We start from the raw sequence: 25,510 nt of genomic DNA on the forward strand, positions 1-25,510 counted from the left end.
GCAAAAAAATCCTCGAAGGAAAAGATCAAGGCAAATAGCTCTTATAGTAATAGACCATCTTTAATAATTTTTCTCAATAATAATATTATTATTGTTCATCGTATTGGTTTTATCAAAGATAATAACATGGGAGGTAAATAAAATATTTGATATCAATTATATCTAAACTCCTCATAATCTATATTAAGGAATATTAAATAATACTACTCTTTAATACAAAATATATATAAGAAAATATTCTCGACAAAGTATAACCATATCAAGTATTACTTTTATACCTACTTGGCCGGTGGTGGGTCCCTAGTATTAGTGACTTGTACTTGCCCTCTTTAAGTATGAGTATTTTCCATTTGAAAATGCCTTATATCCACATTGTCGAACTCAAATTCTTATTCCAATATGTCTTGTCAAGTTGAATTGGTATGTTACCCCTTCTATAGGTACCGACTAACATTCATATATATGCACCTGTAACAATTAGCGAGCATGATCCATTTGTTCTCTCTGTCTCATCAATATCGATTGTCACCCATACATTTCAAAGGCCTCCACAACATGTATTCAAAAGTGCTCGATGCTCATTGAAAACATACGTCAAATACGCTTTCCCTTCCATCAAACATTCTATCGCAGGAACAATCTATTCATGAGTTCTTGTGTGGGATGATTAAAACATGTTGCCAACCTCTTTACAACCAATGCATCTCGTATCAACCTAGCAAAATCATCATAGTCGTGACACTAATTGTAGTTGTCCACTTGAATGGCTCACTTAACCGTTACTGAGTGATCATTATGTGATCGCATAAGTCTCTTTCACAATGTTCCACTCAAAACATGTGTGTCAATCCACAATACCCATCCCTTAAGATCCACATACGGATCATACAGCTATGCAACAAAAATCAACTCTTTCGTTACTCCATCATAGCAGGTTTGAAAATAGACAGTCGACCCTCTGTTTTTAGTGGCAATTTGGCATTTAGGGTGCACAAGCACATAAGGAGTAGTGAGGTGCTACTAAGCACTGAACACCTCTATATTTTGATAACTTTTGACTATCATTAATTTCTCTCCTCCTATACTACCTTCAAACCATAGTAACACAAGGACACGTCCCCCCCCACCTTTGCCCCACATCCCAAAGACAAGGGCACACCGAGGACTTCAGCACTCTGTTCCCCCATCCCCAGCAACGCCACCAAATTTCACCACCTCGCCTATTGATTATTTGTTGATTCGACTATTTATGTTCAATGTACGATGTTCCAATTCAATGCAATGTTCAAGTATTTATTCTTTTACATCTTTATATCTTATAAAGCAATACATATTTTCATAACTACCATTTTAAGTACCATATGTATAGCATATACGACCCCTTTGTTGCCCTGTCCCGGAAACTTGTCCCCTCGTCCCCCTATCCCCCAAGGTGGTGTAACTATAGTTCAAACACTTGCTTACATTTGCAACCAACTTTGATACCATATTGATTTTCCACGATCGCTGCAAATGTAATAGCACTGTCCCTTTTTTTGGTATGTGTTTTCCAAATGGCAGCAATCTCTTATTTCTATTTAGAATAAATCAGGAGGAGACATGTCCCTTCTATCCATTAAAATAATAACTATATAACTATACACACACACACATATATATATACAGTTTTAGTCTCAGGGTTTATCCAACTAAAGCTACCAAACATTAACAAAACCCTTGTGGTCTCTTGTTGGACATTAATAAATTTATCTTATCTGAAAGCACAGCGACAAGAAAGAATGGAAATTTACCATTATATTTGATTTGTATGTTCATTGATTGTCTCTAAAATAAGGTAATTGTGTTAATTTTAGGACTACAAACTGTTGGGTTAAATTTCAGGTTTAGGGTTACCCTTAATGCTGACAAGTCTATGTCTGAGTCCAAAAAAAGGTTCAAAAAAGATGGTCACACCTGCATCTGCCAAACGATGTCACGCTGCTTGGGAGGACCCATTCCAAACCCACAGACAAACCCTCCTAGAACTCAGACAAAGAATCAGCCATACATAGACAGGTAAGCCTGAACAAATTGGTGATTTACTGTGCAAATAAAGTAAGTTTTTAATATTTTAATTTTATACATACATTGTTTCTTGCTGTTGTTGGCAAGAAATTCAAAAACAATTGCAAATTTTGATTTTTAAAACAGGTCAAACAATATTTTGAACAAGATGCTCTCGATAAAAAAACACTATTTTATTATTTAGATCTCTTCCCTACATATACACTTTCCTGAAAGGTTTGTCCGAGCTTTTTGTATATTGGGTTGCAGTGTGAATATAGCAAAGTAACAAGAATCGGAATCGGATCGAAATCGGCAAGGCCGAATCAAATCGTGAATCGGCCATGAATCGGAATCGAATCGGCCATGAATCGGAAAATTAAAAAAACCCTTGAAATTTAGTGAGTAACTTATTTCATAAACCCTTTATCGCTGATTCGATTCACCAATTCACAAAAAATCGTTTGGCTTGAATCGAATCGCCGAATCGCGTGAATCGCATGAATTGCCGTGATTCTTGGAACTATGGAATATAGTTATAGTTTCAAGGATTTCATTGCAATTTTATGGATAATTTTTACTAAAAGTAAATACCACTCATAACCTGCACTCAAAGGGGTACAAATACTATCAAAGTAGTATTAGCTCTCGTGGTTGGGGGTGGGAGCCAAACATATTCTTGTATATCTATGCCTTTCTATTAAACTAGCAAACAGATGGAATACAAATCTATAGATATGCACATAATCAAAAAACTGAAAATGAGCGTTTACACGTAGCTGGACAGAGTAGTTTAAATAACAAATTAACTTTAACTGTTAATGTATATTACTATAAGGCCATAATCAAAATCTAGTCACCCAATTCAAGCTAATTCATCAGTTTCTGCCTTGACAAATCATGTGGTTCAACTTGGTACAAACAACAATTGAATTTATAATTTTTTTAAAGAACTTTGGGATTTTGAAAATTTCGAGGAGAATTTTTTAAAAGCCATGGCTTTTTCAAATTAAATCCTCCGGACCATTTAAACCACTCAAAGAGCTTTGAAAGATATCTTCATATTAGGAAAGGATTCATTTTTTCAATTAGAACAATTCATGTCTTCATTAAAGTCAATGTGGCTCAAATTCAATGTTGTCACCATTGTTGATAAAAATTACACAAACCTGGTAATAAGAAATGAAAATACTGTTGAAAATTGAAGGGCATGTAATGAATTTCATAGGGAAAATAAAAATATATATCTATAGAAGAAATTTGTTAGCATTTAATAATACATTTGACATGTCCTCTGGGATCATTATTATTCTTGCTGACAAGGCGGCTACACTTCACATTGATTCTCTCAAATATCCATATTGTTAGAGTTTTAGGTGACTCTACAACACCCCCAAGATCAAACGAAAGACTAAGATAGCTTCCACATGAGAATGGCAGGGCAATTGACACAAGATGCACGATTGATATTATTGCTAATAAATTGCATTACGATACCATAACTGATAAATTGATTCACTGGAATGATTGACAATGTAGATGTCTCTTAGGTGTCTCATGTGTAAACTACTGCATAATGCATTATCCTAAGTAAGCTTAAGTATAGTGTAATTAAGAATATTTGCATAATGACAGCACTTATTTCCTATCAAGCAGTGTATTTAAAAATGTAATATATTGGTAGCACCATCAAAATAACGAGATGAATCTATGTGATTTATCACGCTTGGCAAGGTTTTTCTTAGCATCTTAAAGCACTGAAGAGTTGGTAATTTTCTAAACCACAACTTAGTAGACAATTTCCTTCAAAATTCTTAAGTCATAAGGATGGAAGCATAAGACTTGTTAAGGCTGGGGGGTCCCATGGAGTGGGCTTACTTAAAAATAGAGTTGTGACCGCTAAGTATTTCTAGGAATATTTTAATGTCATCATTTTAGCATAAAAGTTTGAGCTCCTAAATCTATGAACTATCTAACTATAAAATGTTTTCAAAAGAAAAGACTTAAATTTTATTTCTCAATTTTTGTTTTGTTAAGAATAAATTATACAAGTCTTTGACATGTGACACAAAATCTCTCCAAAGTTGATGGGGCAATTTCCAATCCCACCCCATTTTCACCCACTCAAATTTAAAGAGCCTATAAAGGTGAGGCTTCTATTTTAGAGGAATGGAATCCAAATAAACCTGCAGCCTTCCACAAAATTTATCACAAGACGCCTTCTACCTAAACAATAGAGGAGGTCCCATGATAATTATTTTGGTGGCTAAAAGTTTATTTGTAATATTTTCCTACAAAATCGGGACTCCAACTTTTGAGCCCTGTCAGTTTGAGCAGGTGGAAATGGGGTGGGTCTAATAAATAGCTTCCCCAGCTTAGGAAGTTTCTTTGCCACATGCCAACAATTGTTCATGATTTTGCCACCAAAACTAAATGATATATTTAAAATCTTAGTCTATCTTCACTCTAAAATTCACGGGACCACCTGCTCCCTTATATTAAGGAGCTTGAAAATTTTTAACTGAAACAAACTAAAAAAATTCATGGGACCCCTGACCATTAAATATTCCTAAAAAATTACAGCAGCCACCCACTCTATTTTGAAGGAACCCCCCTCCATGTGACCCCAGCCTAAGGCATCAATAATCCTATAGGAAGTCTTGCAAATCTTGGGATAGTTTTCATTTCTAAAAGTGTGACCTTTCACAAAGGGCATGGATTAACAAACTATCAAGATTGCATATATTAAATATATTAGTTGTTTCTCCATCTTTTCTTGATCTTCTGGATCCTGAATTTTATCCAAAGAAATCAAAAAATATGTATCTTTTCAGTTGCCAAGAATATTCCAATAAAGTTGTTTGTAGGCATGTATGTATGATATATAAACTAATGTATCTATATATAAATACATACTTCATATATGTAAATAATTACATATAATTGCATATATGTATTTTCCCAATTTTATACCAAGAAAGTAAAATATCATCGTTTGTATTTTGCTAAGAAATCCTCAAGAAAGATATTTGCTTGTCTGTGATATGTACGAGTATAATATACTTATATAAATACATGCATACATACATATATGTCAAAGTTATCAGTATAACAGAAGTACTTGGAGATGCCACTTTTTCATATAATTTAATAATATCCAGATCATGCCATAGAACTTTGAAAACGCAAATGTAAACCAATCATAAAAAAAGAGTTGATAGTAAAGATAGTTTCTCTTTTGACCATAATGATAATAAGAAATCAGTCAACACTGTCTCTACATCCTATCACTATAACTTTGCATGAATATTTGCATCGTCCAAAACACAAGAATGGAGCATTATTCAGACTTATTTATTCATTTGTCTTCCTTTTTGGAATTTTAAAAAAATTGCCCTAAATTTTTTAGGAAAGGATGTCATTTTATGGCTGGGCGCCCTCAGAAACAGTGGCAGATAGCAGCCAAAAGAATCCTGAGCATCAGGAAGTTTCTGGAGATGTCTCTGGTACTGAAGACATGTCTCTGTCTCCAACATGGGTGTCAAGGAATGGAAGATGGGTCTTCGAGTAAACACAATATACTTATATACTTGTATTGTATGGTGAAACCCAACTGTACCAAACCCGAGAAAAAAATGGCCAACCACCAAAATCTGATTCACCAATAACTTCCCATAATCTTAAGTACACAGTAGCAACTCAAAATCTACTAGATATGTATTTCTATCTATTCTTTGCAAATGACATATTTTCAAAATTCAAGGGTGCTCTCAACATGTCTTAAATTTGGGCCCTCACGGCCATTTCCAAAAATATTCTTTTGCATTTCCTTTCGAGTTAACTCCCTGCAATAGACTTCCTCCCAAAGACACACCAGCACAAACATCTACTATTCCTAGAGATCTGAATATCACCATCAGACCTATTCTAATAGACCCCCCCCCCACCCCCCAAGATTTCAGGTGTCAGCTTTCTCTGCAAGACTAGGCAAATCAAATAAGAATGTATCATACATATTAAGCAAGGCAAACTTTTAAAGTTTAAACAATTATAGTGAAAGACAAAATATCTTAATCACAGGCACTCAATGGTAGAACAAAAGGAATGCCAGAAAAAATGCTCAAGTGGTCAATCAAATTACAGTTTCAAAATATTTTAAAATAAAGAATTCTAATACTGAAGCTATAGAAGCATCTTTAATTCAACATAATATGATATACCTCTTTTTTCTTGTCTCGTTTCCTCTTAACCTCATGAAAAGGATCTGCAAAATACGTACAAAGTTAGAAAGGTTTGAGTTAAGTAAAAACAGAAACAAACCTTCATAAGGGAAACAGTATTTTTACATTGCCCTCTATATATTAATCAAGAAAATACATGACAGATGAGATTAGAAATGCCACTAACAATATGATGCTCAAAGCTAAGGTCACAGTCATGCATCGTGTACATAAAAAGGTTGTTTTATACCTGTAAATTAGGCTACTGAAATCGGTTGAAAAAGGTAGGAAGACTATCAATCTGATCTTAGCTGAACTATCTAATGCATTAGGAAATTGATGTTACAGAAGCATTATTTGATACAATAAAATCCCACCCAAGGCAAGAGCTTAGCTATTAGTTTCTCATATGATTTATCCTACAGAAAATTTAATTTTTAACTCCTTTTCTCAACACGTAATGAGAAAATACCAATATTGCACCCACACTTCAACATGGGAAAGGGTCAACAAAGTGACCAAGGCCAGCAAAAACACAAGATAACATTCAACTGGATGCGAAAGGAACTGGCATTGAATTCACTGAACTAAGGATGAATTCACTGTACATTCATTCATTACTGTCTGTGTTATAAATCAAGGCAGTTGTATTGGTTATGACCAAAAAGATGCCACAATTGAAAATTCTTGATCACATTCAAGCCAGCATCGATGCACTCAAATTGGTAAGCTTTTTGTAGTTGATTATATTGTCAATCAACAAATTGGCATTAAGTGGTCGCATCTGTCAGTTTGATGGATGAAGTCAAATTTCCATAGGGCAGCAAAGGTTAACCGAAGTCTAGCAGAAGCAGGATGTTCACATCAGGATGATAGGGGAAGGCCAACTTTGCTGTTTCAAAAAAACACAAATGAACAAATAATGAGCCCAGTGCCCAACCAGATATGCAAAAAAATTGGTGTATCTTCAATACGGATAAAAAGATACTCAAAAGTCCTAATCAACGCAGTTATAAAAACTGCCCAAATTAGTTGCTACCATAGTACACAATGCATGAATTACCAAACAATTTTACTTATTTTTCAGTCCAACATGCAGACAATTTGGAAAATTGTTAATGCATTATAGATAATAAGACAAACGCCTAGGTAGACTGACAAAATATCAACTTATGATTACATTAATCTTTCCATAGGGTTGACAAGGCCTGTTGTTCTAACATCCAACCCATCCAATAACTATAATTTAGGCTGGTCCTTCTGCAAACACTTTGCATTGTTATTGCACAAAATGGCAGCCAGCACTCATATGGGTGACCACCAACCTACTTAGGTGAAAGGATGTGAAGATAGTTAAAATTAAAGTGATTAGCACAAACGAGCAGTATATTTAACTCACAAAGCAATCAGTGGTAATTCAACCCTCCTTTGTTTGGCGGCAGCCACTTTGAGCTATAGAAATGGAACCAAAGTTTTTTTGTCATCAAAGAAAAAACAAATCTTGGAGCAATTTTTAATATATGAATCAACAGAACATTCAAAACATAAGTGCACACTTTGGAATGGTACTTGGTGAGGAGTTTTTGTTTAAAGAGGACTGCTACTGGGTGATTGCAGTCATTACCTCTATGTTTGGAGGTGTAATACTTAACATGAGCACAGAGCTTTGTACAATGAGGTCACTGGCAAATGCAGTCATTAAAATAGGCTTTCCAGGGAACCTAAAAGATACACTGACAAAAGCCATTCCAGTAAATGGATGAATGCTTCCTAATAAGGTTTCTCAAGCTATTGAAAGTATCAACAATAGATTCATTTGTTCTCTTCCTTACAATCTCAAGCAATCTGGAAAAGGAGCAAGCGAACACAGAGAATAAGTTATAACAGGATACCCCTTTTTATGTCCATTCCAAGGTTGACAAATGCAGGAGATATTAACTGAAGCTTCACCTTCAATGATAACACCAAATTGAGGAAGAATAATTTTCTCTTCATGCAGCACAGTCACAAAAGGAAGTCTTTCTTCAAAGCAATAATATAACAGGGGATCTCTGATGCAATGTCTTATTTTGAGGTTGTTGTATTTCATGGTAGAGGGACTATTGAGTCTATAGAACATTAATACACTTGCTATGTCACAGGGAAGGTTAGGTTTTACTATTTTTTCTTTTCTTTTCTTTATTGTAAAGGTGAATAGGATTTTGGGTCACCCAAAGATGGTGGATTTTAGTCTGTTCTCTACATCTTCAAATGGCTCAATGCAAAAGCTTTAATGTCTATAATCAATTGATATAGAGCATTTACAAAAGGGAGGGTTTGCAAAGGCACAATTGATGTGTAAAAAGAAAAATCGACTTGAGGTTGAGACACAACATTTAAGCAAGCACGGGCCAACATACTTTCATTCCCATAAGGGCTAGACTTGAAAATATGGCTTGAAAATCACCATGGTCTCCAGAAGTTACTAAGCACACCTTCTATTGGTATCCAACCTCTAGTACAAACTATAATTACGAGGCTACAAGGTCAATTTAGGATTGACATCGATCAAGAGGAGCATTTGCCAAGCCCTTGACTCGCGTCAACAATTGAAGTTCATTTCTACAACTACAGAGAAGCAATAAGGCTATGTGCCCATAAGAACGATTTAACCCCACTGCTTTATAATTAAGCTACTCTCCATTGAATATGCAGTTCATTGCAAAAGAGAATACTGTCATATAGTAATAGGAACACTCTTAAGAGTGTGAAAATAAGCCACAGTCAAGTACCACGTCAACAATTAAACTTCATTTCTAAAGCTACAAAGAAAATATAGGCTTTGTGCCCATAAGAAGGGTTTAACCCCAGTGCTTTAAAAACAAGCTACACCCACTGAATATGCAGTCCATTGCAAAAGGGAATAGTGTCATATAGTAATAGGAACACTCTGAGAGTGTGAAAATGAGCCACAGTCAAAAACCCACTGGTGCAATCGAGCTGCCCAGAATCAATAAGTTAAGGATTATATGGCGGATGTGAACATAACAACATTACAGTGCCACTACTGTGGTGTGGGCACGCACAAACATGGTCCATGTTTGTAAATACTCAAAAAATGGTGCAAGTTTAAGCCACACAACTTAAGGGAGCCCATAAACGTGCCAAGATATTAACAAGAGAAAAACAGAAACATGAAGCAAGTAAATTTCCTCGCTAAGGAGAAAGCCCTCACCATTGATGTCGTAATTTTAAATGATTGGTAAACTGCACCAGCTCAATGCTCTCGCATTATGGAGAAAAATGGCATAAGAAAAGAAAAGAACTCAAACGAACCATCAATCTATATGTTAATTTGCATTTCAATGTTGCAAATATGGCTTTAGATAAGAACATTTCAAGTCTCTGAAGCCCTATATATTCGATGGTTGTCAAGGTTAAATAAATTGTACGCGTACGTCCCACCGACCATTAGATCAACCTAGTGAAGTCCAGTGGATCTTCTCCTAACACGAAAAAACTATAGCTACTTGGTGCTTAAAAAATGGAAAAATGGGTATCTGTAAGCAGAGCGCATGCATAAGGCGAATTTCGTTGCCCCAACTACCTCTGCATTGACTGTAACTTTCAAAAACCCAAAATTATTAGAACGGGTGCATATATATGACCAAAAGAACTAAACAACTCCGACTGCTAAAAATATTCAAACATTCCCCCGTGATCAAGGTGGCAAGGGTCATGTTTCTTGGATAGAGAATACTGACCAGGTCATAGCAAGCTCATATTAGTGACCTGATTTCTAATAGTGGGTATCCATTGTTTCACAGAGAACATCGATCCCTGGCCTGTAAAGGCCACTGAAGTACACTATTACGAGATGGGTTTGTATTTGCAGCGGTTCAAGCTAAGTTTGCGAAATACCCTATTGAACTATAGTGGGAGAAATGCCTTTAGAGAGAGAAAAATAAGCAAAGAAGCAAACTTGCCTTGAGCGAGCAACTTCTGCGTTGTTTCGTCAGGATCCATTTTGCATTCCTGAAGCATTGCATGAATATCATCGTCGCTGTAGCCCTTTACTATTTCCTTTATGCCTTCAATGACTTTTCGAACCTCAGGCCTGATCCCTCCTCCTCCCTTCATTTCTTCGATTATTTTCTCACTCCTGTTCTCCTTTTCCCTCCTGGTTAGTCTTGCTCTCAATGAAATGACCCTAGAGAGGGAAACAGAACATCATTGACCCACTTCTCTCTCTTTCTTTTTTTCTTATATACACAGACTCTCTCTCTCTTAACTCTTTATTTTAAATGTGCTGGAGATTGCTTATTTGGCAAGACAAGTCGTCCTATTCTCTTTATAAAGGCATTTCGTTCCATCTGACCCCTACACCTACCTACTTGGCAAAAATGTCGTATCAAGCCTATCTCGCCGCTCCCCTTCCCCTTGTCATCGTTTGAAAAGGGAATTCTGATGATATGGCAAGCTACGTGTTAGCGCCGGCCAATTCTTATTAAACTCCTTTAAGAAAACCTTGCCATGGACTCTCCTCTACATATTTGGGCATTTGAGGTTCCTCGTAAAGCAATTATTGCCACATTGTTGGATAGCCCCTTACCTGCACCATATTTATCCAAATAACATAAACTAGCACTTGCACCAAAAGAAAGTGCAAGGGATACGCCAATAGTTGTTTGATTCGAAAGCATAATTAAAGATTTATATAATAAAAGTAAGTTCTAATAACTGCTCATGTAATGTACATCCTTTTGGCATCAATTAAATAAGAGCAGCCTTAGCCTTTGGTGTAGTGTCTATGAAGCGTACTTCAGATCTTATTTGTTTATTAAGAACTTATTGTTATAAACTTCAAACTAATTAACAAAACCATGTTAAGTTTCATAGTATGTACTAATTCATTCTTAATGTGAACATATTTTTTAGGTAGATTCTTTAAAAGAATTCCATAATGGTGTCCTTTTACTACTCCCCTTGCCTTGGGTTGGCCTGCCTTTGGTATTGATCCCAAGTAGTCATGTCCCCATTTGGATGTGGTGATTTCACCTCTCTGGGTGGAGAGAGAAGAAGTTAAAGAGAAAGATGTTGTCACTGATGGGTGGGGTCTTCCTGAGCCACCCACCAACCCTGTCAATGTATGGGATTTTAATGGTTGAGAGGATCACCTCCTTTGGCTAGCACTACCTTAGCCGTCTAAGGGTAGTTTATATGTTTGTTTTTATAAATAATTTTTAGATTTTTGCTTTGTCGTGTGAACTTTCACGGGGTGGTCTTCGTATCCCCCAACCCCTTTTTTGTGAATATGAAACTTTAATATTTAATTAATAGAGAAGGGACTATTCATCAAAAAAAAATAGTCATAATGGTCTAGAAAAAACATGCTTTACTCTCTTTTGAGATTAAATTTAAAATTTTAATCGTATCAGTTGGGGTATGATCAATGCAATTATTCAATTGCTTCCAATTACTAATTTTTTTAACTTCTTAGGCCATTATCTTTGTCCATTTTACAAAAAATGTTTATATAGGTGCAACTTTAAAAAATGTTTGTACATAATTATTCCCATTTGTAAATATGCCCACAAATTATTAATACATCTATATCTCCAACATTAGGTGGAAAAACTTTAATAATCATTTTTACATCTTGGGGGAAGATGATTTGATGACCAATCTATTTTTAGTTCCCACGATAGCAAGGGGTTACTTGAAATATTGGATTAACATGGGCAATGGACATATCTCAACTTGTGTGAGAACCCTTAACATTTTTGGTTTCTCATCTTCGTGTTGCATCTATGTTGTAATAATATTATGATCATGTACAAGGAGTAGAAAACACAAGTTTAATTCATGCATATCAAATATCAAAATTACAAGAAAATTAACCCACAAAAGTCCTTCAAACTTCCAATAAGAAAAATCATTATTTATGAAATAACCTACTACTTCAAAAGTAATTTAATCTCTACATCAATGTACACCTGTTTAACATCTTATTTATCACAATTTTTCCCTTAAATAAATTTTACATCTTTATTATCTTAATATTATAACAACATTTTTTAAATTTTCTTTTAACATAGACTTTCTCAAAAAAAAAAAATTAGAAACACAACAACAATATCTATAAGATTATTTGATCTTGAATGAGAGATAATAAAATGCTTAATTCAGTTTTACTATTTCCTGGTAACAATTCATGTAGTGCAAGGCAGGAGTATCCCCAAAGGAGATGTCCTAGCCCCCAGCTATACAACCACACAGTGGAAACACAACACCAAGAAACAACAAAGCAAGATCTGATACCAAATTATAATAATATATTCATAAAATATAATTGATTACATGCAATGTGTCAGGCTATAAGGCCTTCCCGGTATGGCCAAATACAAAGCAAGTAATAGTTCTACAAGATCCCTCAAGATCCAATCCAAACACTAGCTAGTCCAAATCCACACTCTGGTAGAAGCCCTCAAGGAAGATCTCAACTTGTGCTCGCAAGCCCACTAAGCAATCTCCTTGTTTTCCAAGCCTCAGCTACTAGCTCTTCTCCAACTTTATCCAAGATTCAAGTGTAAATTGCCTCACATTCGACACTCTATCCACACATTCACAACTCCATCACAATCCTGTTGTAAATTGCCTCACATTCGACACTCTATTCACAGACACTGGAAAACTCGCTCTTCGGCTACTCCTCTTCTCCACGATGGATGAATAATGACTAAAGACTTCTCCACAACCCCTACTTATACCAATCCAAGCCAAAAGTTGGCCCAGAACACAAATTAAATACAAATACATAAATTAAATGCCATAAGTCGGCCCACAACAACAATTAAATGCCCAAAATCAATGTCTAAGTAAATTTGCAATATTTCCTAGCTCCAATTGAATTAGAACCCGCGCTTCGAACCATACGTAGAAATCTAGGTCCTCTTCAATCCTTGAAATTTTCATCCTCATAAGCATTGTAGAAAATTAGTTACACAACTTGTAACATGCACCTAAAAACACATCTTCGGAAGCAAGGTAAAATGACTCAAACTTCAACTCAATCCATCCAATCTCTATGCAATCATGAGGAAAGGTTCTCCAGTGTGTCTCCAACACATCCCTAACCATGAAAAGCATAAGTCCACCAAAATCCAAGTTCAATGCTCCTGCATCAGACTCCCCAAGTAAACAGAAAAGTGTGTCTCACACTTTGATGCCCAAAGAAAGAGCAACAACCATCTTCATTTTCACCAAAGGCTTCCACTCCAATAGGGACAAGAAAACCAATTTGAACATCATCCACATATGCATCACTCTATCAAACACTAGAATACCAACCATCCAATCAGCATGCTCACTCCCAGGAACAAACTGAACATAATGCTTCATTAGCAAATTGCCATCTACATCAACAACTAATGAATCCACACCAATAGTAACAAACCCCACATCAGCAGTAACAAAATCCACATTAGTAGCAACATATGCTAAACTCTCAACACCAGCAATCTCATTGCTCGCAACAAGATGCTCTACAACATACAAGTCACTGCCAACAGTAACTGGATCATCCACGACCAAGTGCTCTACAATTTCCATGTCAGACTTAGCCAACTAATCATGAAAACCAATGTCAATCTCAGCATTAACAAGGTTAGAAATATGCTCAGCAACAATCTCCAGTCGCTCTGCAAGTTTTGTATCAGACTCCACGAACTGATCAACAAAACCAACCTCTTCCATCTTGACCTTGTTATGTCATCTTCTTTCACGAACAAGTCTCTTAACCAGCCAAACAACTCTCTTCTAGATCGGTAGACTCCAGCTCCACAAACATCTACAAAATTCCTTCCTCACCCCATCCTTAACTCGATCAACCAAGCTAGCTTCGAACTGAGCAGACATCTCAGAAAACCTCCTCTCCACCACATCACGAAGATTCGCAATCATCTCAGGGTCCAATCCTCTCGGAGCCATCTTCCAAGATCTTCGTAAACCCTCTACAACAAATCCTTCCTATGCTCCTTGTGATAAAGCCAAATTGTTTACAAGTTAGATCGCAACCTGCTACCTCGCATGAACAACCAAGAACCAAATCACAAGTCTAGGACTATGGATCTGCAATCCACAAACTCTCTCTAATCATGCCTCAACAATATCAAACTTCCATCTTTGCATCCATCAATCCATTTGCAAGCCCTTTGCAATTGCAAGTCAGAACCACAATCTGCCACGTTGCAACCAAGAGATCTAGGACTCTAGAAAGAAAATCCACCACTACATCAAGATCTTCTCAGATCTGCTTCTCCAACCCAAGTCTTGGTGCAAATTGCCTCAACTTTGGCAATCTATCTACACACTCAGGAACAACCTTTGCTCTAATACTATCTGACACAATACAAATCAGGAGTATCCCCAAAGGAGATGTCCTAGCCCCCAGCTATACAACCACACAGTGGAAACACAAAACCAAGAAACAACAAAGCAAGATCTGATACCAAATTACAATAATATATTCATAAAATATAACTAATTACATGCAATGTGTCAGGCTGTAAGGCCTTCTCAGTTATGGCCAAATACAAAGCAAGTAATAGTTATGCAAGATCCCTCAAGATCCAATCCAAACACTAGCTAGTCCAGATCCACACTGTGGTAGAAACCCTCAGGGAAGATCTCAACTTGTGCTCGCAAGCCCACCAAGAAATCTCCTTTTTTTCCAAGTTGTAGCTACTAGCTCTTCTCCAAATTCATCCAAGATCCAAGTGTAAACTACCTCACATTCAGCGCTCTATCCACACATTGACAACTTCATCACGATCCTGCTGTAAACTGCCTCACATTTGGCGCTCTATTCACAGACTCAGGAAAACACACTCTTCGGCTACTCCTCTTCTCCAGAATAGATGAATAATGACTAAAGACTTCCCTACAACCCCTACTTATACCAATCCAAGTCACAAGTCAGCCCAGAACACAAATTAAATACAAATACATAAATTAAATGCCACAAGTCGGCCTACAACAACAATTAAATGTCCAAAATTGATGTCTGAGTAAATTTGCAATATCTCCTAGTTGTGATTGAATTAGAAATCTCATTTTGAACCATGGGTAGAAATCTAGATCCTCTTCGATCCCTAAAATTTTCATCCTCTAATTCATTGTGGAAAATTAGTTACATGACCTATAACAGGCACCTAAAAACACATCTTCAGAAGCAAGGTAAAAAGACTCAAACTTCAACTCAATCCATCCAATCTCTATGCAATCATGAGGAAAGGTTATCCAATGTGTCTCCAACATGTCCCTAACCATGAAAAGCATAACTCCACCAAAATCCAAGCTCAATACTCTTGCATCAACAATATAAAGATTCAATTTTGTCTCTCTCAATCACAAATGAATAAGACATCATCTCAAACTTTTTTATATATTGTGACACGAGTTCTAACAATATTTTTCATCTATTAAAATTACTTCAAATATGATCTAAAATAGAGTATTGCTCATTAATCTACTATATTGTTATGTTGAAGCCTTCAATTTTTATAAATATACCAAATCCTTATGATTGGTTTTTAATTTTACACTCACAAAACTAATCTTTAATAGGATGGGAAAATCAACAAACTCCACTTCATTTTAGACTCATTCGGACACTTCAATTTAAAGATTACTACCCTCTACATATTTTAATTAAAGATTACTACCTTCTACCCTTATTCTATAGGTACGCATAGAAAACATGGAATTTTTTTTGGCAAGACGGGTTGGTGCAATTGTTCAAAGAAAAGTATATCTAAGACTTCTATTCCCCTTTTTTATTTTAATAGAACAAAAATAATGAAATTTTGATTTCTTAGTTTGCATATGACATTTTTGGCCTTTATCAATCCCAAAAACTCCTATAATATTACTTCTACTATTGTGGAACAATCCCTTTGTGCTCCATAATTAGAAGAGATTACACATATAGTTATATTGAAAGTGATTTAATCTTACAAAAAATATTTTTAAATATTTACCCAGTCAATTGCCTAAGTCTTGACAATAAAGATACATTTTACAAGAAGACTTTTAAAAAATTAAATAATAAATTTTGGAAATGAATAAACAAATTTTTATTTTTATTTTATTGGTAAGAGGCTGAAGCCATGATTAATTATTGGATATTATGATTAAGTTATTATTATTTATTAAGCGCTCGAGTAGATTCGAACCCAAGACCTCCCAGATAAGAGGCTCACAATTTACCGTTGTGTTGTAGGCTCTTACCTAATTAATTAAATATTTATAATTCATTATTCAATGTTTTATTTTGAAAATCTCACTGATTAAATAAGAGAAGCAAAATGTCATAGTTCCTACCTAAAGAATTAAAATACCACAATGTAAGTGTAGCCTGATGATGCATACAGGTTAAAGCAAAGTTGGCAAAAGAAATAAAATACTAGAATGTAAATTATTCAAATTTTCATGTCATGATTAATAATAATTATATAATATGTGTAATGGCAAGAAGAAACTTCAACAACAATAAATGAATTTTAATTCTGCATTCATAATGAAATGAAAAATAAATAAATAAATGGGTATCAAGTGCTTTCAATATCATTTTTAGTTTTTCGACTTCCATTCTTCTCAGCCAAAGTCTACAAATGATTTTTTATTTATTTTTTATATTATTAAAAAGTGGCATTTCCCAAATATTAAATTCCTCAGAGTCCTCACGTAGTACGTAGTGGCTATGTAGCCATAGAAATAGCTAGTATAATAAGGCTACGAAATGATGATTAAAGACTACACCTTCCCTCGCTATACAAATGAGCTTCAATATGATCTTTTTCCCTCGGTTCTATTAAGAGTAAAAAATGTCCATGATCAAATGCCAATTTGAAATTATTATATAATTAATCATGAATGTATCTTCACAAAATCATATGTAATCATGGATGTGTTTTCTTCTTAAACTGAATAATCACAAATGTGTGCAAAATGTCCAATTTCAACTGTAACAATATGCAGTTCATAGTTATGTGTCACCACATGGCTATAGATTAGTTTGCAAGTAGGATGTATGTCATTTTCACATGTGCACGTGTCTTGTTTGTGCTTCGACATCTTGGACTCTTCTAAATTTGGCATTGAATATTTTATACAAGTGAATTTTTGCTTAGACAATTGTGGTTTTGAGAGATTTTTTTAGTTGCATACCAACTTGAGATTGTAGGATTCCAATGGGGTTTCTAAGTTAATGAACAGGGTGGAGTTAGAGAAAATATAAATTGTCTTCTTGGAAAGAACACATGAATCTTTGCATTGAAATTTTTTGTGCAATTATGTGTAACTGAAAAAGATTTCATGTTGTAACGACATTTAATGTTGGCTTGACAAGATATGGACTTTGAATTTGGCTTTGCTGAAGTTAGGATTAATATTGTGTAATCGAAGGTGATGTAGGCATAGTTGGAATTATAATAATTTTTTATTCATATGGTTGGAAATATTTTTCATGTCATCAATTCATCTGATTGTTGTTCAGGAGTGTAAAGTTGAGCTCAAACATCTCTTTTGAAACTTGCCCTGGTTTCGAAGATGCATGAGCCAGTCAAGCTCTATCAGCTGCACCTTAAAATAGTAGGCGCTCTGTGTACGAAACTACTCATGCTACTTACACAAAATCTACTTTTCCAACTATAGAACCATTGAATCACCATAAATTGCACACACGAGCTACACATAAAAAAATTGTAAAGAAAAATGCAAGTAATTTTGCAGGGATTTCGTTCAAATTACAGGGGCCTGCCATGCTAAGAATGACTATTGCAGAAGGGAATACATGGATGGGGAAAAGCTTAAAAGGTGGGCAATTGGCATGTATAAAGGTGGAAACTAGATAGTCCAAAGTTCAATCCAGCACATATATACCCTGCACATTGTTTTTCATCTTTTTCATGCAATCGAACAGATAGTTTGAAGAAATTACCAGCAACATCGAAGGCGATGAATGGAGAGGAACATTTTCACTTTGGACAATAAATCCATTAAAAAATCAAGAAAATATTTATGAGAAGTGAATTGAAAGTTCCATCCTGTCAAACTCAAAGTTTTTCCAAGCTCTACAATTAGAATAGAGCTTCGATTAATTGTTTGCAAAATATGAATAATAAAACACCATATCCAACAAGCATGCATGACAGAAAAAATGTCATGAAAGATTTCTTAACATAAAACTATCTCTATACAACCATAGACACAAGCTTTAGTGCCCTTATAATGCAGCAGCGATAGCAGCCAGGAGTTTCTCTTCAATTATATTGCTCGTATTAGCTGGACAACTGAGTGTAGACAAACTAGACAATGTAGTAGGTGAGTTTTGTTAAATGGTGCATTGGATAGGCTGTCAATGACCATGATGATATCATACCCCCATATCTATAAATAAGATTTATCTAAGATTTTCTGTTTGATTCAAACGCCTTCCATGATTGTAGAAGATATGATCACAAAATCAAATATGCCTTTTATGATTGTAGAAAGATATGCTCGCAAAATCAAATATACACCCTCAAACAAATTTTGATCAGTGTGAGACAAATTTCGGTTGGAGTGAACTCCAAAAGGAAAGCTTATCAACTAATAAAACATGTAGGGAGATAAATTTTGACTTATTTTGGTGTATGAAGCTCGAATAGTTTATGGGACAAAGTGCAGAGTGCCTTATAGACTCATTTCTACATTTAGCCCTTTTTTATACATTTTGAAGATATTTGTCTTTAATTGTTCAATTCTCCCCTTGCTGAAAAAATAAACCCAAGAGTTAGTTGAAGATTTTGCCTTTCTAAAATAACCTTTAAAGATGACTTGTTAGGTCTAGAGAGAGAGAGACAAATTGAAGAAATAGCTGGAGGGATTTCCGTTGAATGAAAAATCCTCCTCTAAACTTTATAGGTTCAACTCCTTCTTATGATATAACTTTGGATTTTTAGATATTCTTCTAACCGAAAAGTAATAGGGGCAAACTAACATCTCCACATAATTGTGTGACAAATGTGACTAACTGATTTACAAACAAAGGGAACAAAAATGAGTGACACGAACTTCACCTTTTTTCAATACTTGTACTAAGAAAATAATCAAAGAAATAACAACGATTCATTCAAGACCATTTAGCATACAAAGTTCATTAAATAACTATAGTCATAATTAATCACACAATTGATAATACCCAAGAATGATTGCAATTTACATAAGAAAAATGACAACCATTAAAGAGGATATGTAAGCACAAAGTTTCAAAACCCCTCTCTTCTCTCCTATATAAAATCATAGAACTCAAAATTTCTACCTCTTTATGAGAGTGATATTTTTCTAGAAGAAAATGTTGGCAAAATCTTCTTGGAATGCTCAAATTATTAAATTATTCCCTTCCCTATAGTATAAGCATGTTAGAAAGTAAAGCCCACCAAGATAATGGAGGCGGAGGGGATCAATCAATTATGCAATTAAAACAACTCTCAATATCCTTATTAATTTAGAAACATGTAAACAATAGATGCAAAAACCATAAAAAGATAACCATACACAATAACACCAAATCTATTAACTAGGGAAACCCTTTGTTAAAGGGAAAACCTCGATGGAGATGGTACCTACAAGATGATGTACTGATATAAATGTTCCTTGTGAAAGTATGGACCCTATTAGGAAATAATGAATTACAATCAATACATATGAGTCCCTATCATGAGACTTTGAACCCCTATTAAGAGATTCCAACCCTATTAGGAGTTGTGCCAACCTTGTTAAGAGTTGATAGGAAGACAGATGGACCTACTGTCCAAATAGCTTTAGTACTATCTTCATTGAATAATACAATTGTACATCAACATTGTCCAACAATAACTTCTTTGCCAAATACAATCCCTTGTAAGTTCACTGTGTCTTAATTGCACCAAACAATTCTCTGATCTGAAAGGTATTCGCATGTAAGATCGCACAATACAATAACATAAATATGACCACATACCACACTTTACATCCAAGGAAAACATATTTCCTTTATACCAAGTCCTAGAATAATTTATTGCGATGACCTTGAGGCTTTCCCGATTATACAATAATAATATAGGACCAAATTGAGCTATTCCATTACTTGTTACATTACATTATTACATCTTTTCACAATTACAAGCAATACATCGGCTCTCAATCTTCATAACTCTTCACTCACCAATCATCTAAATGTGCGTGATTAATCACAACATCTTCAATGTGTCTTCAACCTCTATCTAAGTCCACTAGACTAGATTCCATTTCTGTTAGGAGATACAATCCAAACAATAGTGCTCATTTTACATAAACTATGTCTGAGAGTTGCCTTCACTAAATCCATCATAACTCTATCCAATCTTCATATTTTCATACGTGCTCTTAACTACAAAATCTACACATACTCTAGAACATTCTACCAAGTGTGCGTAAGTTGATCTTCAATCCTTGAATCGTGCAAATACAAACTTTGTTTGTCGCTCTACCAATCTTCATTGAATAACCAGTATGTTGACATCAATGACAAACTCTATCACAAATGCAACACACAACCTCAGAATAATGTCTTTGGCATTGCTAAGATACTCCCCCATAGGAATTCCATCACCACTCATGCTAAAAATCTCCCCCCTTGGCATTGATGACAACATAGATGAAAAAGCATATAAGTTCCATGAATACTAAATATCTCTACTGCAATTGCTCCCCCATTCATGTTGATCACGAATATCAATTATACAGTAGCCATCATGCACAAGGAATGTGTTAATCTCCCCCATGCATCATCATCTTTTTAAATCCTTTTCGTCAATTAAATCTTCAAATCCTCTCCATCAAACAATCTCTCCTTCAGGAACATCTCTCCCCCAAAGGACTAGTTCTTTTGAATCTTTTTTTTTGTATTAACATCAATCAATATACAATCATGTGTTATTCTCTCCCAAACATACATGTGAAAGGATATTTCATGTATCACTCGTCAAACGTTCATATAAAAATATGTTTTTCATGTGTATCTCTCCCTCTTTGACATCAATAAAAGAATGTACCATTATGTCAATTCTCTACATAAGATCTGCAATAAGCTCAATTGTCCAAGGACATTGTTAAATACTAGTTACCAAGAGTCCTTTATGACTCAGCTCAAATACAAATGCTCCCTCGTAAAGGAAGCATCAAGCATCTAGTCCAGATAAAATAAATAGTGCTTTGTTGCCAGTAGATTGATGCAATCTCTACATCAACTACTCAAAAGTGCATTGGGGCATAACCCTAGGCATACCTCTCAAGTAATCAAATGCGTCCTTCACCAAAGGTTTTGTAAATATGTTTATTATTTGCTAATTTGTGCTAATATACTCCAATCAAATATCTTTATCTACAACTTTCTCTCTCAAAAAGTAATACTTGATAAATATATATACTTTTTTTTTCTATGTAATACTGGATTCTTTAACATACTCATTATACTTGTGTTATAACAACTATGATAATAGGCTTTGTAAACTCAATTCCAATCTCTATCAGCATTTATTTCATCCAAATAATCTGATTACAATTGTTTGTTGTTGCTACATACTCTACTTCTATCGTACTTTATGAAATGTAGTCTAATTTCTTGCTTTGCCAAGAAACCAATCTTCCTCCCAAGAAAATGCTTCACCACTAGTACTTTTGTTGTCATCTACACTTCCTATCCAATCCACATCAATGTATGCATATAAAATAAAGTCATTTGATCTGTCATACCATAGTCCATAATCAAGTGTTTTAGAGTAAGAGGTTTATTTTATTTTATTTATTAAATTACCTTTACTCCCTTCGTAAGATTTCACTTATGCACCTTACGTTTCCATTTAATAATTAATTAGTAATTATTAAATGTCATTTACCTCTTAGGGTTTCCCTTTCAGGGTTTCAATCTCCTTCATAAGGATTAATCGATTGCAGATTAATTCATTATGTTTTGCACAAGTAGCTTCAATCTTCTTGTTTATCGAACAAACCCTTCTCTCTCTCTACCTTTCTTTCTTCCTTGTAATAGATTATTTACATGTGGGATATCCAGGGATCTATGAATTTATTCATCATCAAATTCTACATGGTATCAGAGCCTTGCCTGCAATCGCCTGTTCTTGTTTGAAGAAAAAGAAGAACAAGGGTTTGACAAAACAGATATAGTATTTTTTGGTGAAATTAGGGGGTGTCTAATTTTTGGAGCACTTTAAGGCCAAAATGACCTCATGGTTGGATTCAGAAGGCGTCAAAACACTTATTTTCATACAAAGTTTGTCTATTTTGGACAATGTTGACTTGGAAGGCAAAAAAATTGCATACCAGGGTCGTACACCCTTTGGCACGCAAAACAAGATGAAAAATCACACAAAAAAAGAGAAAATTTTGTATTTTTAGTTTTTTTTGTTCATAATAGGTTACAAAATTGCCAGTAGTTACCGAAACTACTAGTGGTCTCAATAATCGTTGCAGTGACCACCAGTTATCATCGAGACCGCTGCGACTTTCTTCCCACTAGCTCCTCTCACTCTGTTGCAGCTCCACCCACCCATCATCACTACCTCTCCTCTACTTGAGTATTGACTTTGAGCCACCACCACCCCCCCTGCCCAACCCTCAATCATGTGGGGGTTCCGAGGGCTAGATCTTTAGCCCTTGGCAAGTTTTTTTTAGTTTTTTGCCATTTTTTTTGCTATATGGGGCCCTATTGGTTTTTTCATGATATCTTGAGCATAGGGTAGTCTTTTTAAGATCTAAAAGAAGTGCTAAAAATATAGTTTAGAGGTGGAGATAATGGTGTGGGTATTTTTTGATTTTTTTTCCATTTTGGTATCTATTTTTTGCCCTTAAGTCTGTTGATGTCTTCCATCTTTTGGGGGGCATAACTTGTTTGTTATAGCTTCATTTTTCAATCCAGAAAAAGCACTAAAAAGATCTTCTCGAGCCCTATTAGATTATCTACTATCTTTCACCAGTATTCCTCAGAGGTAAATGTAATTCTAAAACTAAAGTCTTTTTGCTCTCTTCTTGTTTATGCATTCCTTCTAGCAATTAGGGTTTGATTTTTTGTATTGTGGGGGGCGTTTTGTATTATTGTTTCTATTATTTACATTAGTAAACCAAAACATTTTCAAAAATAATCCAACACCTTCTAAAACAATGGTTGAGACCTCTTCTTGTATAGAACTTATGACCCCTCATAACTATCACGCATGGATGACCTTAATGACATGACTTCTTTGATCAAAAGGGTTGTGGTCTTGTTTATATATAGTTCAACCAGTATTTTAGAGTCAATATCAAACTTTGCAGCATAGGAACAAGATGGATGACGCAATGGGGTCAATTGCTTTACAAGTATCTAATAGTCTACAATTTCGTCTTGATGGGTGTAATACCCCTCTAGCTATGTGGACCAAGCTTGAAGGCTTGTCAAGTACAGTAAATGAGTTCAAGGAACTTTAGATTGAGGCAAATCTTACCTCTCTCATACCAGATTATTTCCTTCCATTGAGAACTTCTTGATGAAGTTCAATCAATAGAGATCTGTATTGCAGGGTTGTGGGAAAATCAAGACAAACACTGAGTGCATCTATCTGATTTTTTCTGAGCTTCGTGGAAACTTTCAAAATTTTGCTTCTACCTTCTATTCCACCAAAGATGCTTTGGGTAATATATTTACCATGGCATCCTTTAAGGTTTTTTGTGATTGTTTGACTTGAGATTAGGCTTAGCTCTCTAAATTGGATTATCTCATAGGCTCACAGACTTATGCATTGGTAGCTCAACCATCTTTAGGGAAAAAGAAGACACATAAATCTAATTCTATAGAGTCTCGGATTGATCCTAATACTCACAACTCATCAGGGTCACCTCCTCCTAAGGGGGGTAAACCAAAGATAGAAAGACCAAAATATGCTTATTATAATAAGCCTAATAATGATGAGTCATATTGCTACGAGAAGAAGTTAGATGGCTATTCCAAATAGGTTTCAGATTTGACTACTCTCCTTTAGAAGAGAAACATTGATATTCCTTCTACTTCTCATAGATCTATTAATCTCATATTGGTTTTGACAAGGCAGTGACAAAATACTTAGTCATTATTCAACAAAATTATAGTGTAAGCCAAGCGATTAGAGCAAGTTGAGCAATCTGTGTGAGTCGAGTGATCAAAGTACGTCAAACATAAGTTGCCAGACAATACATGACGAGTAATATACATAGTTAGTGTCATGCACCAGTATGTGTCGAGGAGATAGTTGGTGTCGAGTCACTCATGAGCCAAGTAAACAAAGTATGCCGAGTCATTCAGGAACTAAGTTACAACATTGAAGATATAGCGAGTGCTGAGCATTAGAGACTTCAATTGTCGAGTGAATAGTTTTGGACATAGTTGTTTGTAATGACACAAACTTCTATGTAAACTATTTTTGGGTCAACTTAACGATTGTTTTACAATTCTAGAAGATGTACATAGATGTATATTATGAATCCCTATGCAGTACATGCAACCAATCAAATTGAGGGATGTTCTAAGTGACAAAATGGATCAACATCAACTATTGATTCTAACCTAACCCTAGACAACTTGTGTTTACTTAAGGAGACAAACCCTAAACAGTTTGCAAATGCATGAAGGAGACACAAGAGAGACGAATGCTAAGTGAAGAGAATATTCATAGTGGCTATGGAGGTTTTGATAATGTTATGAATTGTAGAGTCAGTTAGAGAGAACAAATGAAAAGTAGAAAGAGGACAGAGGAGACATATCTGATCAGAAGGATCAAGTAACACTAGGAAAGAGAAAACATGACATCTAGCAACAAAGTGTTAATCAAAGGATCATCGTGTTGAATCATTCTAATAAGTGATGCAAAGCAAATCTCCTAACAGGCTTGTGTAAATCTCTTAACCAAGTGCTTATTTTATTGGAAGTTTAAGTCATCTAACAAGGCACACTTTTAGCAAGATGTTTAAATCCTTTAACACGGTGAGACTTAACAACCTTTATAAGCCTTTATTAGGGCATACCTTTCACAGGGTAGATCATAGTTTATGGTCAAACTTCTTGTAACCTTAATTGGCTACACTTTATAGCTGTAGTAGTGAAGATTTGTGGGTGTCATCCCCACCCCGGTTTTGCCTTCTCATTGGAGGGTTTATGGGTAATAGATTTATTGTGT

General features: G+C 35.1%; 1 protein-coding gene across 1 annotated transcript in view; it reads right to left on the bottom strand.

The window, feature by feature from the left end:
- Positions 1–10,482, bottom strand: part of LOC149532139 (uncharacterized) — a 31,805-nt gene extending 21,323 nt beyond the window's left edge. The window contains exons 1-2 of the mRNA XM_089810668.1: positions 10,229–10,482; positions 6,264–6,307 (exon numbers count right to left, since the gene is read on the bottom strand). Coding sequence (XP_089666794.1) covers positions 6,264–6,307; positions 10,229–10,382 — 198 coding nt within the window. The 5' untranslated portion in view covers positions 10,383–10,482. The remainder of the gene's footprint in view (positions 1–6,263; positions 6,308–10,228) is intronic.
- Between the last annotated feature and the right edge of the window lie 15,028 nt (positions 10,483–25,510).

Source organism: Cupressus sempervirens, chromosome 11 (assembly GCF_028749045.1).
Source record: "Cupressus sempervirens isolate cs-2001-9-10 chromosome 11, ASM2874904v1, whole genome shotgun sequence".
Taxonomy (NCBI): domain Eukaryota; kingdom Viridiplantae; phylum Streptophyta; class Pinopsida; order Cupressales; family Cupressaceae; genus Cupressus; species Cupressus sempervirens.